This window comes from Lycium barbarum, chromosome 6, assembly GCF_019175385.1.
Source record: "Lycium barbarum isolate Lr01 chromosome 6, ASM1917538v2, whole genome shotgun sequence".
NCBI lineage: Eukaryota > Viridiplantae > Streptophyta > Magnoliopsida > Solanales > Solanaceae > Lycium > Lycium barbarum.
In genome coordinates, this window is record NC_083342.1 from 92,652,606 (window position 1) to 92,669,216 (window position 16,611).

At 38.6% G+C, this 16,611-nt stretch overlaps 1 protein-coding gene across 1 annotated transcript in view; it reads right to left on the minus strand.

Moving 5' to 3' along the window:
- The window catches only part of LOC132644206 (receptor-like protein 9DC3), a 44,826-nt gene extending 42,345 nt beyond the window's left edge, over positions 1-2,481 (minus strand). The window contains exon 1 of the mRNA XM_060360782.1: positions 2,324-2,481. Coding sequence (XP_060216765.1) covers positions 2,324-2,481 — 158 coding nt within the window. The remainder of the gene's footprint in view (positions 1-2,323) is intronic.
- Positions 2,482-16,611: the final 14,130 nt, after the last annotated feature.

Sequence of the window (16,611 nt, forward strand, 5' to 3'; positions counted from 1 at the left end):
CCTGTATCGCCTGAGTCTAACAACCGAACTCCAATGCTAGCTAACTGCCGAACTTCGTGGGCTATCTCTCTTTTCTATGGTTGAATATAAGATAAACTACCCATGGACTTACAATTAAAAGCATCAGCTAGGATGGTACAGAATATCAACATCATAGTCTTTTAGCAGCTTTAGCCATCGCCTCTGACGTAAGTTCAAGTCCTTCTGCTTAAAGATGTACTGGAGGCTCTTATGGTCAGTATAGATATTAACATTGACACCATATAAGTAGTGCCTCCACATTTTCAAAGCATGGATTACTGTGGCTAACTCAAGATGGTGGGTTAGATAATTCTTCTCGTGCTTCCTCAGCTGTCTAGAAGCATAAGCAACAACCTTACCGTATTGCATAAATACACAACCCAACCCAATACCTGAAGTATCACAATATATCACGTAGCCATTTGTTCCCTCTGGAAGAGTCAAGACGGGTGATGAGGTCAACTTGTCCTTCAATATCTAAAAACTCTGCTCACATGCATCCGTCCATTGAAACTTAGCTGATTTTTGAGTTAGCTTCGTCAGTGGGGTTGAAAGAGAAGAAAATCCATCTACGAACAGCCTATAATATCCTGCTAGACCCAAGAAACTACGTATCTTTTTTGGTGTCGTGAGTCTTGGCCAATTCCTTACAGCCTCAATCTTTTGAGTACCCACTCTAACGCCTTCATCTAAAATAATGTGACCCAGAAAAGCCAAGAAGTTCAGCCAGAACTCAAACTTAGAAAACTTCTCATATAACTCTCTATCTCGAAGAACTCTAAGCACTGCACGTAGATGATCTGCATGTTCAGCCTCTGACGGTGAATGAACTAGAATATCATTTATAGATACAATCACGAATAGATCTAGAAAAGGTTTGAATACACGATTCATCAAGTCCATAAATACAGCTGGAGCATTAGTTAACCCGAATGACATAACACGAAGCTCATAGTACCTATATCTGGTCCTGAATGCCATCTTTGGAATGTGTTCCTCCTTTACTTTAACCTGATGATACCCCGACCTCAAGTCTATCTTCAAACAACATTTGGCACGCTGCAGCTGGTGGAATAAGTCATCAATCCTTGGAAGTGGATACTTGTTCTTTATAGTTACTTTATTCAATTTCCTGTAATCAATACACATTCGCAAAGAGCCATCTTTATTTCTTACAAATAATACCGGCACTCCTCACGGCGATGTACTTGGTCTAATAAAGCCCTTATCAAGTAAATCCCTCAATTGTTCTTTCAATTCTGCAGGTGCCATTCTATAAGGAGGAATGGATATTGGTTGAGTATTTGGTAATAGATCGATAGTGAAATCAATCTCCTACTCTAACGGAATGCCTGGAAGCTCATTTGGAAACACCTCTGGGAACTCACTAACCACAGGAACAGACTGAAAGGTTAGTGACTCTGCTTGTACATCCTGAACCCGAACTAGGTGATAAATATACCCTTTTCTGATCATATTACTTGCCTTGAGGTAGGAATAAACTTACCCCTCGGCAAAGCAGCATTACCCTTCCACTCTAAAACTTGCTCATCTGGAAACTAGAACCGAACCACCTTCATTCTACAATCAACATTAACATAACTGGAAGCCAACCAATCCATACCCATAATAGCGTCAAAATCGATCATATCTAACTCAATCAGGTCTGCTATGGTATGGCGATTACAAACTATAACTACACAACCTCGATATACTCGTCTAGCTATGACTGGGTCACCAACTGGTGTAGACACCTCAAAAGGTTTAATCGACTCACGCTCTATCCCAAACTTACCAGTAACAAACACAGTAACATATGACAAAGTAGAAGCTGGTCAATCGGTGCATATACATTATAGGAGGAGACGACTCACGATCCTGTCTACCAGCTAACGCATAGATGCAATTCTGAGGACCGCATGAACTAGATGTTTCACCCTTTCCTCTACCACGTCCTGCTGGTGTCTGAGAACCTTACCCTGAAGGGCGCACCGATGAAGAAGAACTACCTATGGACCCTCTAGGCTGAACAATACCTATACCACCCCTCGACGGACACACCCTCATCACATGACCTGGCTGGCCACAAGCATAACAAGCATCTGACTCTAATCGATATTGTCCAGCGTGTAATCTAGTACACTGGGCACACCGGGGAAAAGGTGGTCTCATCTGGCCTGACTCCGATCTATACTGAGAACTCGAAGATCTGGAACTCTGACCCACTCCGGAATAAAAATGTCGATCATACCTCTGACCTGAAAACCGCGGAGGTGCACTCGCCGCTGAATGGGATGGATACTAGAAATACTGCTGTCTCTGTCCTTGTCTAAACTCATCAACAGCATCTAAAGACCTAGCTCTCTTACCATGGCCCCAGTCATGCTTGCACTCTGTCCTCCACTGATGCTTACGATCCTCCAAATTTTGTGCATATGCCTGCATGCGAGAAATATCCATACCTGGCTGCCATTATACACTCGTCAATCAAATGTGGCCCTAAACCGACCACAAAATGGTGAACTCAATCCTCCATCTCAGCCACCATAACTGGGGCATATCTAGCCAATCAAAGTGAACACTGTACTCTCGAACACTCATACTGCCCTGCTAAATATGTAAAAACCTATCTGTTCGGGCCCGCCGAACCTCTGGCATCAAATAATGGCTAATAAAGGCCTCTAAAAACTCTTGCGAAATGGTTAGAGGGGCATCTTCTCCCCTATATATCTCCCATGTCTGGTACCACTACACTACAACATCACGGAGCCTATAAGAAGCCAACTCCACTGACTCGACCTCATTAGCATGCATGACCCTCAAAGTCCACTGCATGCTATCAATAAAGTCCTGGGGGTCCATATTCTGCCTCAACCCGGAGAATTCTAGGGGATCTAAACCAAGAATTTTTTTTACCCTCGCACTAATTGCTCGGTCTGCCTGATCAACACCAACTCCTTGACGCCGAGCCTAGGCGGCTACCACTCTAGTCAACAAATATATAGCATCTCACATATCCTGACCCGATGCATCTGGCTGAGGAACTAGAGGCACTGGGGCAGGTGCTGGAGCTGGGCTGGGACTGGAACCCTTCTAAGCTCATCTGGCGCAGGCAGGGTATGCTCTGAACTCCTTAGGGCAACATAAGATCTCCCAGTAACATAAGAAGCTAGTATGTTAATATAGTAGATTTTTAGAAGCTATAGACATGAAACATATGAAATCAAGGATACAATGGATCATATACTGTCTAGGAATAGAATCTTTGTAACTCGCTCGTTTACTTCATTCGTTCGTATCATAAAGATCATGCCAAAATGAATAAAAGGGATAGCCTTAACATACCTTATCCGCTTCTTAAGCTAACTATTCTTATGTCCCGGGCTTGACAAATCTACACACAAGACCAAGTATGCCAACTATTAGACTGGAACATGCTTATATTCCAACCTTTAAACTAGCTTATAACTTAACGAAATTCGGACAGCATTTCCTCTGTAAACATAACAATCCCTCAAATTCCAATTCAATCCAATCATCAACAACAATACCAACAACAAGAATACCAATACTTACATATTAAAATATAATCAAATCCATCTCAAAGAAGCCCCTAGTCTCATCTTTAAACTCAATCAACTTACCTCTTCCATACCTATATTTCCTTTACTTTAAATCACTAAAACTCTTGGTAATCAACTCAATAACATAGGTAAGAATCATATACATACGTTAAAGGAATTGGAACTCCCGGAATCAAACTCCAAATCCAACTCCTAAGCTCAACAACTTTAATAGAACCCTAGGAACAACTTTCTCTTCACTAGTTCAGGTTCACGAGGCTCGGATCTTACTAAAATCTCACTAACATGTTGGGAGAGGTTGGGAGGAATATATTAGGGTTTGACTCTGGTTGGAAGGGTGAAAAATAAGAACGAAAATGTGATATGGCTATATATATATCAAATGGAACAAAGTTCCACCGCCTCAGGGTCGACGGCTCGTCAACATGTCGACGATCATCGACTTGCGCCATCCTTCTGCCACCTGAGATTAAGGGACCTCGGCATGTTGATGGCATGAAAATATTCCACGTCAATATGTTGACGCCCATCCTTGTACACCATCAAAGTGCACTGGTCCTTATTTCCCTGAGTTGCTTCGATTCATTTTGATTTGGTTCGTTTAACTTCTAGTCCTATCACATTGTAAGGAACATATACTTTTACTTCGGTATACGCGAGGTAAGGCACTTAATATCTCATAAACTCGGGTACGAATCCCCGTACTAAGCGTATACATAACTAGGAAGCCGTAGACTTTCTTACGACGAAAACGAGAGGCGTAACAGATCAATATTCATAAGATGAGATCAATAATATCATAAGAACATCAAGGACCATAAGCTTTAGTATTTATAGGAATAGAGGCATTATTGATATCACGTGTAAGTTCACAATAATGGGATCATGCCTTAAGAAATAAAGGGCAGCCTTAACATACCTAAAGTCGACCAAGCAATCCAACAATCCTATAACAAGGAATACATATATAAACTTAGATGGGGCTAGTATATCACGTATATCAACGACAACTTGATTGTAAAGTAACAACGGGCAGCATTTCCCCTTACTCTCCAATTACCTCAACATATACAACAACCCACAATAACAACAAGCAGCCTACAAGAGTCCTTAAAGACTTCATTTCACTGCCCATACAAAGAATAAACACCAAACATCCTAAGTATACCAATATACAATAACAATATACACTTTCTTTTGTCATACCCCGATGAGGAGCATGACCGGCACCGACCCATAGGCCGGATATCACCTGGTGTAACAATTACCATGATTATCATTTGGTATGACTCGAAGGATAGCTGCACCCAGAAAAGGCCCATATACAGAAATATGCAATAATCCAACATATATACACACACACACACACACATATAAGTGAGTCGACAAGGCCGCTACAACATCATGAGTGTCATAAAGCCGACAAGGCTATCAGGAGAATATCAAAACCAAAACAAGGCCAGACATAATATCTCCATACCTTACTGTGTCTATGATCCTGTAAGAGTGTGCATATGAACATATATCATGCTAATATAAATGTACCGAAAGATAGCAAGTTCGGAGTAGTGGCACTTACTGACACCGTAGAAGCTGGAAGTCCTACTGTGGTTGCTCTCCAAAAAATCTGACAGGACCTGTAGCACGAAATGCAGTGTCCCATAGGATGGGACGTCAGTACGGATAAAAGTACTGAGTATGTAGGGAAGGAATCAATAACATAAGTAAGAGAGAAATATAAAGAGGATAGAAGTAACCTAAACCATCTTAGAACGTACAATATGCAATGTGTGAGTTTAAAAATATCTTATGCAAGTATATACATATAGTAGTATCATCATCATCCCGCGTTTGGGGTATCATCATAACATTCCCACTGCAGTGGTGTGCACATCTACGTGCCTGCCCGGCCGACTATAGCGAGGCGCGGTATAGCAAACTAGTGCAATACATACATGCATGCATATATATATATATATATATATATATATATATATATATATATATATATATATATATATATATATATATATATGTATATATATATATATATATATATATATAATGCATGAGGAGTCAATGAATTGACATTGGGCCTCTCAGAGTGACGTAAGGTTTGTAACCTCCGAATGAATTATGGAATTCGTATCGAATCCAAAGAAATAACTTAATGATGATTACCATGATAATATTTCAAGAATCAATCAAATAATTAAGGCCTTAAAATTTGAAATACATAACATAGGAATGGAGTGAATTGTTATGGAACACTCGTATTCATATTCTAGTTGGATGTGTGCCAAAGAAAGAAGGAAACAAATACATACATACCTCAGTTAACAAGTTGTTACTTGAAGGAATTTCCTATTCCGAAGCTTGTCTTTTCCACACACCTATATTGAAGGATATGCCCTTATTTATGTCCCAACATGTTCGTATATCACATATATAGGTTCTATATCGAAGGACAATTCAGGGTTCTAAAAATTCGGGCAGCATTTCCCCTATTTTTACTACGTTTCCAAGATCACAACAACATCCCAATCAATATCTACAACACATCAGTCAACTCACCATCCATATCACCTCTTCAATTACATTCCATACAAACATATAATTCCCTCATCTCAATTTAGCATAATACGTTCTTAACTCGTGACCACAACTCCGATTAGACGTAATTATACCAATATGGATCAAGATCCTTACTTTAATAGACTTAGTTGACTCTTGTAAGGCTTGGATTTGAAATTCCACCTTCCTCGTCTCGTCCCTCGAACAATCAAGAGAATTACGATGTTATAACGAACTTCCCAAGCTAGTTAGTATGTAAATTTTGTTGGATTCTTGATCTAAGGAGTTAGAGGTGTTAGGAGAGAAATATGGAGGATTCTAGAGATTAAAATAAATGAAAATTATGATAAAAGTAGAGAGAAAGGGTATTTATATGGTGGAAAGTCAGTTTTCCACCGACTCACTGTTTGGCCTAGGCTCGCATTCGAGGTGAAGCCTCTCACAGCCGACTTTAAACGCACATAACTTTCTACTCCGATGTCGTATCGACGAACGGTTTGTTGATATAAAAATAGACTCAATGAACTTAAATTTACATAGGTGACACATTCCATAACTCCTAATATTCTAGGAGATACCCCTCTCTTAATTTGAATCAAAATTTTTTGTCCAAAATTCTGCCAAGTTTTCCAAAATTTCGACAAACTTAATTTCTTCGATTCACTTGATCCCGAAACCTTAAGACCCTTGCTTAGAACTTGTTAAAAGTATTCCTTAATCTTACAAGGCTTCCATGAACTCTCCGAGATTACATTAGTTTACTTACGATGCAAATGACGTGAAAATTTTGAGGTGTAACATTCTCCCCACCTTTAGAAATATTCGTCCTCGAATGTTTTAGAGAAGGTGAGGTATACTTGTTTATGCATATTTCTATGAAAATTTTGGCATAGTTTCCTCTGTAAATTGGGTACCACCAATGCCTAACTACAATAAACCCAATCTGTATGTCATATAGGATACCGTATTCAACAACACAAAATCATACAATAACATAATAACATTTCCCATCTCATTGCCTCTCGGAAAGTTTAAATATGACTTTTACCTTGCAAGTCATTTGTTGGTTGTCACGACTCAATTTAACTAAGTTGCATGGGCACCTACCTTTCCCACCTCGATAGGCGAACCCTTATCCCAACAATTGCAAAGTCATAAATAAACAAATAACAAGCGGAAGAGATAAGAATCACGTAAGTCTGATGATAATTATATAGAAATATACGGAAGTAAGAAAATACATCAAATCCACCCAGAGTCGAATACGGATAGACTTTCTCTATCTCAAGGCTCAGAAGAAAGGGAAGTGTAAGGAGTGATTGTTGGTGATATTATTGTTCGGCCTTCCAGGTAGGTTCTGGTTTACCCTATTCGTGCAGGCGGTACCAGCAGGTCCGCTGTAGCGAAGCTCATGACCGCTGCAGCAAACCCGCTGTAGTGAAAGTAGCAATTGCTACAGTGAAGCTGGGGACCGCTGCAGTGAAGCTGGGGACCGCTGCAGCGAAGGTCGGGGGGTAGAAACCTATTTTTATATTGAGCTTTCGAAGTCATTACCCTCATTTCACCAAACACACTTCCCAAGAAAGTGAGAGACGGTTTTCAAAGGCTAGGGTGAAATTCCTCCTTGAAGGTAAGTTCTAATCTTTATGTGGTTCATTCCTTTTTCTTCTTCAAGTTCCATAATTAGTTTAAGGTCCATCAATGGTGGGTGAAGGTCCTAGAACCTTAGAAATAGTAAAACCTTGAATAAATTGTGGAAAGTAATTTTATTACTGCTCTATCATTTGGGAGTATAGATTATCACTTCCTAGGATGAGAATTCAATTATTAATGATGAGAATTATGCATTAAGACTTAGGGTTCTAATAAAAATGGGAACTTTGGCATAAAATGTGTTTTGAAAGGGGTAAATTGATTAGAAACCCATAAATTAGAGGTTAATGATTGTTGGGATAGAAGTTATGATAAATTCACCGTTAAATTGATTCACTTTTTATGAAATAGTTGAGGGTGTTGGAGTTTGATCTTCTCTTGGAATGATTTGGGGTGTTTATGGATGTTAGAGGGAACTTAGAGATACATTAGGGATTTATTTTGGTTAAAAATGATGACCCAAGGTCATGGAAATCTATTTATAGGAAGTCTCCACCGACTTTCAAGTTTTTGGAAAAATCCGAGCAAAGTACGACCAAAAGGTACTGGCCATACTTCAAAGTACGCCCTACTGTTCATCCCATACTTTCATAGTACGCCCTGCTGTTCATCTTGTACTTGGAAGTAAAAAAAATTCAACTTTCTATAAATTTCGGGTAAGCTACGTCCAAAATGTACGGGACGTACATTTTTGTACGGGCCGTAACTTATCCTGTACTTCTTAGAATTGTGATCTGTCAGTTGCATTGGCAAGACGACTCACTGAACTTGAATTTGCTTAGGTTATGGATTCCATGACTCCTCCTATTCTAGGAGATATGCCTCTCCCAAATTAGACCAAAATTCTGCCAAGTGTTCCCAAATTTTCAACAAACTTAATTTTTTCGATTCACTTGATCCTGAAACCTTTAGACCTTTGTTTAGCACTTTTCAGAAGTCCTTCTTAACCTTATAAGGGTACCATGACCTCTTCCGAGCTTACATTAGTTCAACGCAATCAATGCGAAAATTTTTGAGGTGCAACACTTCGAATTTCTCCATATCTTTATTTCCCTGGCTTTCTCATTTTCAGATAGCTTATCATGTATTAGACTCTTATTACCCTTAGTTGGTCCTTGTATTATGGTGAAATCTGATTTTGGGTGTTTTATTGTAATAACTACTTAGTATTTTATTCGAGATTTACTAAGACTTATGAAATGACTTGTATGCTTTATTTTCGCACTTTAATTCATTCTATATATTGTTGTGTTGGCTTACTAGTACATTGGACTAATGCCATCACGACTTGGGATTTTGGGTTGTGACAAATTGGCATCAAAGCCCTAGGTTAATCGATCTCACCAATACAAGGCCAATGTCTATTAGATTCTCATAGATGGGTGCGAAGAGCTTCGTACTTATCCTTGGGAGGTTGTAGGACATTTAACAAAATTCACATCTTTGATTTCTTACCGGGCGTATTTGCTTCTAATGTGTTCTAAGATCTCTTTGTTTCATTCTCTCACAGATGGTGAGGACACGGTCAGTCGCTGCAGGTGGTCAGGGTCCAGTACCAGTACCAACACCCGTACCTGTTATCCTAGCTGCTAGGAGAGGTAGGAGACGAGGTAGAGGTAGAGGTCGAGACTGGACTGAAGCCCGTGTTGCTAAAGCACCCGCAGCCGCTCATGATCCTGCCTGTGAGGCGTCTCTCGAGCCAGAGGGCAGTGACCAGGTCGAGGGTGACGTACCTGTAGAGGTACCGGGTTAGGCTTCTCCAGTTCCCGCTGTTGTAAAGTTTCCTCAGGATTCTATAGCTCACCTTTTGAGTTATTTTGATTGGATTCCTCAGGCAGGCATGATCCCGACTATTTTTTAGGGATCCCAGACTCGGATAGGAGCACAGACACCCGAGCAAGTAGTCGCAGTTTTCAAGACTTCAAGAGCGTGGACAGCCTCCTCTGTGGCTCCTCAGGCTATTCAGGCCCCAGTTTAGGTGTTGTTACTCTGGGTATAGCTCTTCCGGGTATTGTTGCACAGTCAGCGCTTCAGCCTACTATGACTGTTGATGAGTAGAAGAGATGGGATAAGCTTGACAAGATGAAGCCACAGACTTTTGATGGACATCCAGTTACTGTTACATATGAGTTCGTGGGTAGCTGCCACGAAAGATTAGACACCCGTGGACCAATGAAGTCCAATGGTGTGGGGTTTGTGGCGATGCAGATGATTGGCCTGCCAAGCAGTAGTGGAGGGCATTCCTGGAGACTAGGCCCGTTAGGTCACCTCCGCCCACTTAGGAGGAATTGTCAAAAGTCTTCTTAGAGAAGTGGTCCCTTTCAACTTGCGTGAGGAGAGGTGTGAGAGGTTTGATCATCTTGAGCAGGGTTCCATGAGTGTCACTGAGTATGAGATAGAGTTTCATGCTTTGTCCTATCATGCTTTTACTATTCTACCTGTTACACCTCAGAAATTTCATGCTATTGTGTTGTAAATAGACTAACGCGAACATAAGGTGAACACGAAGTTCTTATGACATTAAAGAGAGTATGTGGTAGCTTCAAAGCGTATACGATAAGATTTTAAAGAAATATGAAGCGGTGAAACTAAGTTCGTCGAAAGAAGTAAAGTATAAGTCGTGTTTGGAGAGGCTTTTGCAAGCATCGAGTTAACGATTATTTAGCGATGTCTTGGGAAGGATTTATAGGGCTCCTTGGATGATTAATGAAGTGTTAAAAAAGTCCTAAGAAGATTCTATAAGGATTGGAGATCAAACGAATGGACAAGATCAATTTCAAGGAAAAGTTAGGTTATGCGACAATTTATACGGTCTGTATAATTTATACTGCCGTATAAGGGTACGTACAACGGTCACAGTGAGGGGTCATTTTTGGTGAGATTATACGGTCACTTATACGGACCGTATAAGATTATATGGACCGTATAAGATTATACGGACCGTATAAGATTATACGGACCTTATAAGTGTCTGTATAACAGTTACAGAATGGGTTGATTGTTGGTGCAATTCTACGGTTACTTATACGGACCGTATAAGATTATACGGACCATATAAGTGTCTGTATAAATCATGTCGGGTCAAATTTTATTATTCATATATATGAGACCCAAGTTCTTATTTTTCATTTCTCACCTTCTCCACACCTCTTGAAACCTCTAGAATATTCCATACACCATATTAAAACATATCCAAGAGAAATCAAAGATTTAACATCAAGAACCAAGAGAATCAAGTGTAGAGAAGATCACTAGGGTTGGTGGAAGTCAAGATTTCCCTTGGAATTGAAGTTGGGGTTTTCTCAAGTGAAGTATCTTCATCCAAAGATCATTCCTATATAATCAAAGGTGAGTTTTACATCTATTTCATGTTATTAAAAGCATTGAGTGGTTGAATGACTTGGATTAGAGAAGAAAGTAGAATATGGGCTCCAATATGGAAATAATGGTATTTTGAGTAGTAAGTTAATTTAAGTCATGATTCTTAGTATGAGATGGGTATAAGCTTATTATGGATGATGCTTATGACGTTGAGGAAGAACTATGGGAAGAATGAATATGTTGTTGTATTGTAGTCATGGTTGTGGATGATTTGAAAGAGATTTGTGAGGATTGAATAATGTTTAACTTGAAGAAGTTTATTGATTATGATATTATGGGTGTGTTATTGATGTTTCGGAGTTGTTTATTAGATGGAGGAAGTGGTTGAAACAAAGGAAATGTTGCCCAATTTTTGTTAGCTCTTAATCGTTTTAGATGAGACTTAAGTATACTTCCAATTATCTAATTTTGGTACGAATTCTCTTGAATGTAGAATTGTGACCTTGGAAGGAAAGTGTTTAGTTGATAAAGTTAAGAAGACGTAAAGGTATGTAAGGCTAGTCCAATTCTTTCAAAGGCATGACTTCTATGCTATGATTTCTTTCCTATATTCCATGATCTTCTTACATCCTAAGAGTTGAAAGTTCATGATTCTTAAGAGCTTCTTATGAGATAAATATGAGATATGTTCTGTTATACCCCGTATTTTTATACGTCGAATTATTCGCAAGCAAATCGGCTCAAGTTAAATACGGGATTACTTTCGGACATGAAATAGGAATTTTTAATTTTCAATTTTAATTAGTACACAAATTGTTTATAAATTTTATTTAGTGTAGAAATATTATTGGAGATTAGGGATTAATTACCTATGATTAGATTATTAAGTGGAAATTAGTGATTAATTCAGATTAATTAAGTAGCTAATTAGGTAATTAAGTGGGCCCCACCGATTTAATTAAAAAAAAAAGGATGAGTCATTAGGGAGAGGGGCACGTGTCCTAGAATGGGGCAGCATATATAATCACCCTTGATGACTAATGATTAGTCATGCACTCATTAGCCAATGCAATTAAATTGAGAGAGGGAGGAAGCAGCACATAGCCATGGCACTCACGGCCATGGCTTTGCAATTTCTATTAAACTAAGAAAGGGAGCGAAAGCGGCACATAGCCATGGCACTCACGGCCATGGCGGCTCACGAATGAGCTCCAAAGTTTGGAAGAGAAATTAAATTCAATAAGGTGTTCTACATGTTCAAGGAGGTGGCAACTTTGGTATATAAATTAAGAAAGAAGAAGCGGTGCAATTGGTGCAAATAAGTGTAGAATTTCCTCCGATTAAATTAAGGTAAGATTTTCTTATTTTATGGTATAATTGTATTGATGATGTTGAAATGGAAAGATTAAAATTAGATTCGATGAAATTGGAAGTAAGAAATTGCATGAATCCGTTGATATTAGGAGTTGTGGTTGTTATATGGAATTATTGGATAGAGAGGATTAAAAGTATGGTTCATGTTCGTATGTTGTTGTCGTGTTTTCGTTGATGTGGATCCTAAATTTGGGAAAAGGAGTGTATAACGTATCGTATACAAAACGTATGTTGGTTTGTTTAGTGTATAATTTTAAATGTTAATGATTTGGATTGGAAACGGATTAAGAAAGGCTATTGAGTTGTTTATGGGTTGGATTGTAAGGATTCTATATGAATATTGCTATTGCTGTCATTGTTGGTATTGCTGTGATAACAGAAGGTTAATTGGAAGTTCGGGTTAGGCGAGTTATATAGGGGAAATGCTGCCCGATTTTCGTTAAGTTCTTAACTAATAAAAATCCTAATCAAGAAAGTATGAGTTGAAGAATGGTTCCTATAGGTAATTGGTTGCATATTGATAAGCTAGAAAGTATAGTTTACTAACAATAGTGTTACTTTTATATTAAATAAGCTAAAGAGGCGACGAAGCGAACAAGATTACGATTAATCGTTAACAGGTATGTAAAGTTGTCCCTTCTTTCTTTTGGCATGTGTTAGATATAAGTGACGAATGATATGAGCTTTGAGGTAATTCCATTCATAAGTTTCGAGTGAAATTCATGATTCCTATTCACTTCTTGATGTTAGAACTCTTAAAATGATTGAGCTTCTCTCTCAAAGTTTTCTATACGTTGGATAGTAGTCGATATATATAAGCTCCTATTCTTAGAGACTCTACGATAACTAATGTCCTTGACTTCTATAAGCTATTTCATAATATTTGATACATATCTATGATCTATAATGACATTCGAGGGATACTTGATATGATTGTCGCTATTGATACTCAGGTGTTAATCTCTTCTTCTTATTCTGTTGAGTCTTGATAATAATTTAAATTGCATATGGTTGCTCACTACTCTGCTCGTTCATGCCTCAATATTTCTTTCACCGAGTCCCCGGCCGGGTATGTTATCGCGCACAGTCTCACTGCATTGTTCACCGAGTCCGTCACTAGAGGGCCGGAATATGATATATATATATATATATATATATATATATATATATATATGATGGAGTTATGTTGTGTTATGGCGTTATGATGTGTTTATGGAGTTATGTTGTGTTATGGCGTTATGATGTGTTTATGGAGTTATGGTGTGTTATGGCGCCATGGATGGTGTGGCGACCATGTTCACCGAGTCCCATAATGGGCTGGGTATGATATATGATATTGACATGCATGATTTATGTTTCAAAAGGGCAAGTGTTTTGGTATTCTGAACATTGTACTTGTCTTCTGTACTCCCTATTTCAGTTATGATCCTTTTTACTGTATTTCATGCTTTATATACTCAGTACATATTCTGTACTGACGCCCTTTCTTCGGGGGACTGCGTTTCATGCCCGTAGGTACAGATAGTCGGTTTGGTGATCCTTCAGCATAGGACTTCTCCTCAGCTGTCTTGGAGGGCTCCGTTGTTCCGGAATCCAGACTTTTGGTACAGATCTTATGATGTATATATATATATATATGTTTATCCAGGGGTACGACGGGGCCCTGTCCCGTCATATTTCACTGTTGATACTCTTAGAGTTCTGTAGACATATGGTGGGTTGTATATAAGTTTTGTTCAGCTGTGTCTATACGATGTGCTATGATATGATGTCCGTCTGTAGTGGCAGCCTTGTCGGCTTGCATATGAGACGATATTGATGTGTAGTGGCAGCCTTGTCGGCTTGGGTATCATTTTATGATTTGATCAGTTGTGACTCCTCAGGAGATAGTTTATCTGGATATACATATACGATGACGTTATGAACCGTTGGAGTTCTTTTGCAAGTTTCTATATTGTTCATAGATTCAGTTTGATTATATTTAATAGGTTCGTATACGGGTGTCCAGTTCGGGCACTAGTCATGGCCCACAGGGTTGGGTTATGACAAAAGTGGTATCAGAGCAGTTCGTCCACGGAGTGTCTACAGACCGTGTCTAGTAGAGTCTTGTTTATCGGTGTGTTGTGACATCTATAAACAGGAAGCTACAGGACATTTAGGATGTTACCTTTCTTTCATATCTAAGATCGTGCGATATAGCCCAGCCATAGGAAATGAAATTCCTTATACTAACCTTAAATTTCAGCTGAAGAACGACATCGACAGAAGGAAGCGACTGATGATGTTGGAAGTTACAAAGTACACAGGTAAGTAACGGTGCGAAAGAGGCATGTCGGATAAGGTAAGAATATTGAGGTATGATCGACATGTAAAGTTGAAGAATGAAAGGGGAGGTAGATCGGAAGGTATAGCAGGATAGATCATTAAAGGATCAAATACGTCTCGAGGTGCGATATGTGAGGTTAGTTCCGACACCTTTATACTTTTACTGGAAATTGGGAGCCCTGTGTGGCTATGATATGATATGATATATGCGTATATATGTTGGCCCTGTGAGGCATTGTTGGTATTTCCTGCGTGCAGATTTTGGGATAGTAAGAAGTACAGAGGAAACTCTGCCCAAATTTTCCCAGAAATAGAAAAAGAAGAGAATGAGATATAAGTTCATAATATGTCTTGAAAGTCGATACCGATAGGGGGAAATTTATTATGTTGGATTAAAGCTTTAAGAGATACCCTCCATGTCATCCGGAAGAGGCACCATTCTTATTTGGGAAATTTTATTTCGAAGAGGCATATATGAGCAGCAAAGTTTGGAATTCATTTGAACGAACCAGAATACTTCCCAGCCACATTTTTACCTTAGAAAAGCTCATGTTGAAGGGCAAAAACGTCCAAAAATTAAGTTTCACTTTACTGGAAGAGTACAAAGCATACAACAAGTAGTTTATGAACTAAATGATTCGTTCACGACTCAAGAATAAATCTGGAAAACCATGTGAACCAAGCACTAGAAGTCCTGTGGTGCTTGTCGGATTCTAGTTTTTCCTCTGGTGGTGGTTGGAGGATGCTTCATGGTGACATTTTATTAGTTTTAATCAATTAATTGGAGATGGAATTTGTGGAAGGAAAACTCAAACTTGTGGGTTGTCTAGGATCATGTATTTCATATGTTGTTGATGAAATGCTATGATAATTCGGAAGGGCTTGTGATACTAAGGGATGATTTAGAAAAAGGTGGCGAATCTTGACAAAACATTTTATTGAGGTATCGAGTGGACCGATAAGTTGGGATAAATCACGACGAGTTTACAGTTAAAAAAAGTAATAGTATGATTGAGATAAAAAATACGGAGGAGGAAGAGTTATGACAAATTATGAAGGTATTGATAAGACAGCTTGTGAGATATTAAGGATAAGATTGATCAGAAAGGGTGAAGGGTTAAATACGCCTACTCCACAGAGTGCAATGAAAACATAGTAAGAATCGTGAATAAGGTTAAGAAGTGTTACGTTATAGGATTGATTACGAACAAGATGTAATGTGAATACCATAAGGATTGTTATAGAAATGAGTAAAGCCTAGCAAGGAAGTAACTATGATTATTATGATGAATTTGTTAAGATGTGAATTATGATTATGGTTGATGAATTTGGAAGTTGGAAACTTGTTATGAAGTTGTATGCCAAAGATTTGATGTTTTGCATAAGTTATGATTTTGGCGGAAGATTGTATATCATGTATATCGAGTGTATATCTTAAGGAAAACGATATGAAATGTTTCTAGAACTATATGGTGATGATCATGATGGTTGTTGAATATGAAATTATTGATCTTAGTTGAAAGTTGGGTTGAATTGAAGATTATCTCAACTTGTGAGAAAAATGACTAGTTGAAGGATATTTGTGTTTTTAATGTTCATTTTTGATATTGTTGTTGTCGTTTGGGTTGTTGTTGATGATTTATAGCCGAGTTGAATTCTCGGGGTGTCATATGTATAGGGGAAGTGCTGCTGAAATTTCGGTAGCCAAATATGCTTAAAGTTGAAATAATGGCATTAATAATTCACAATTGGTAAACTT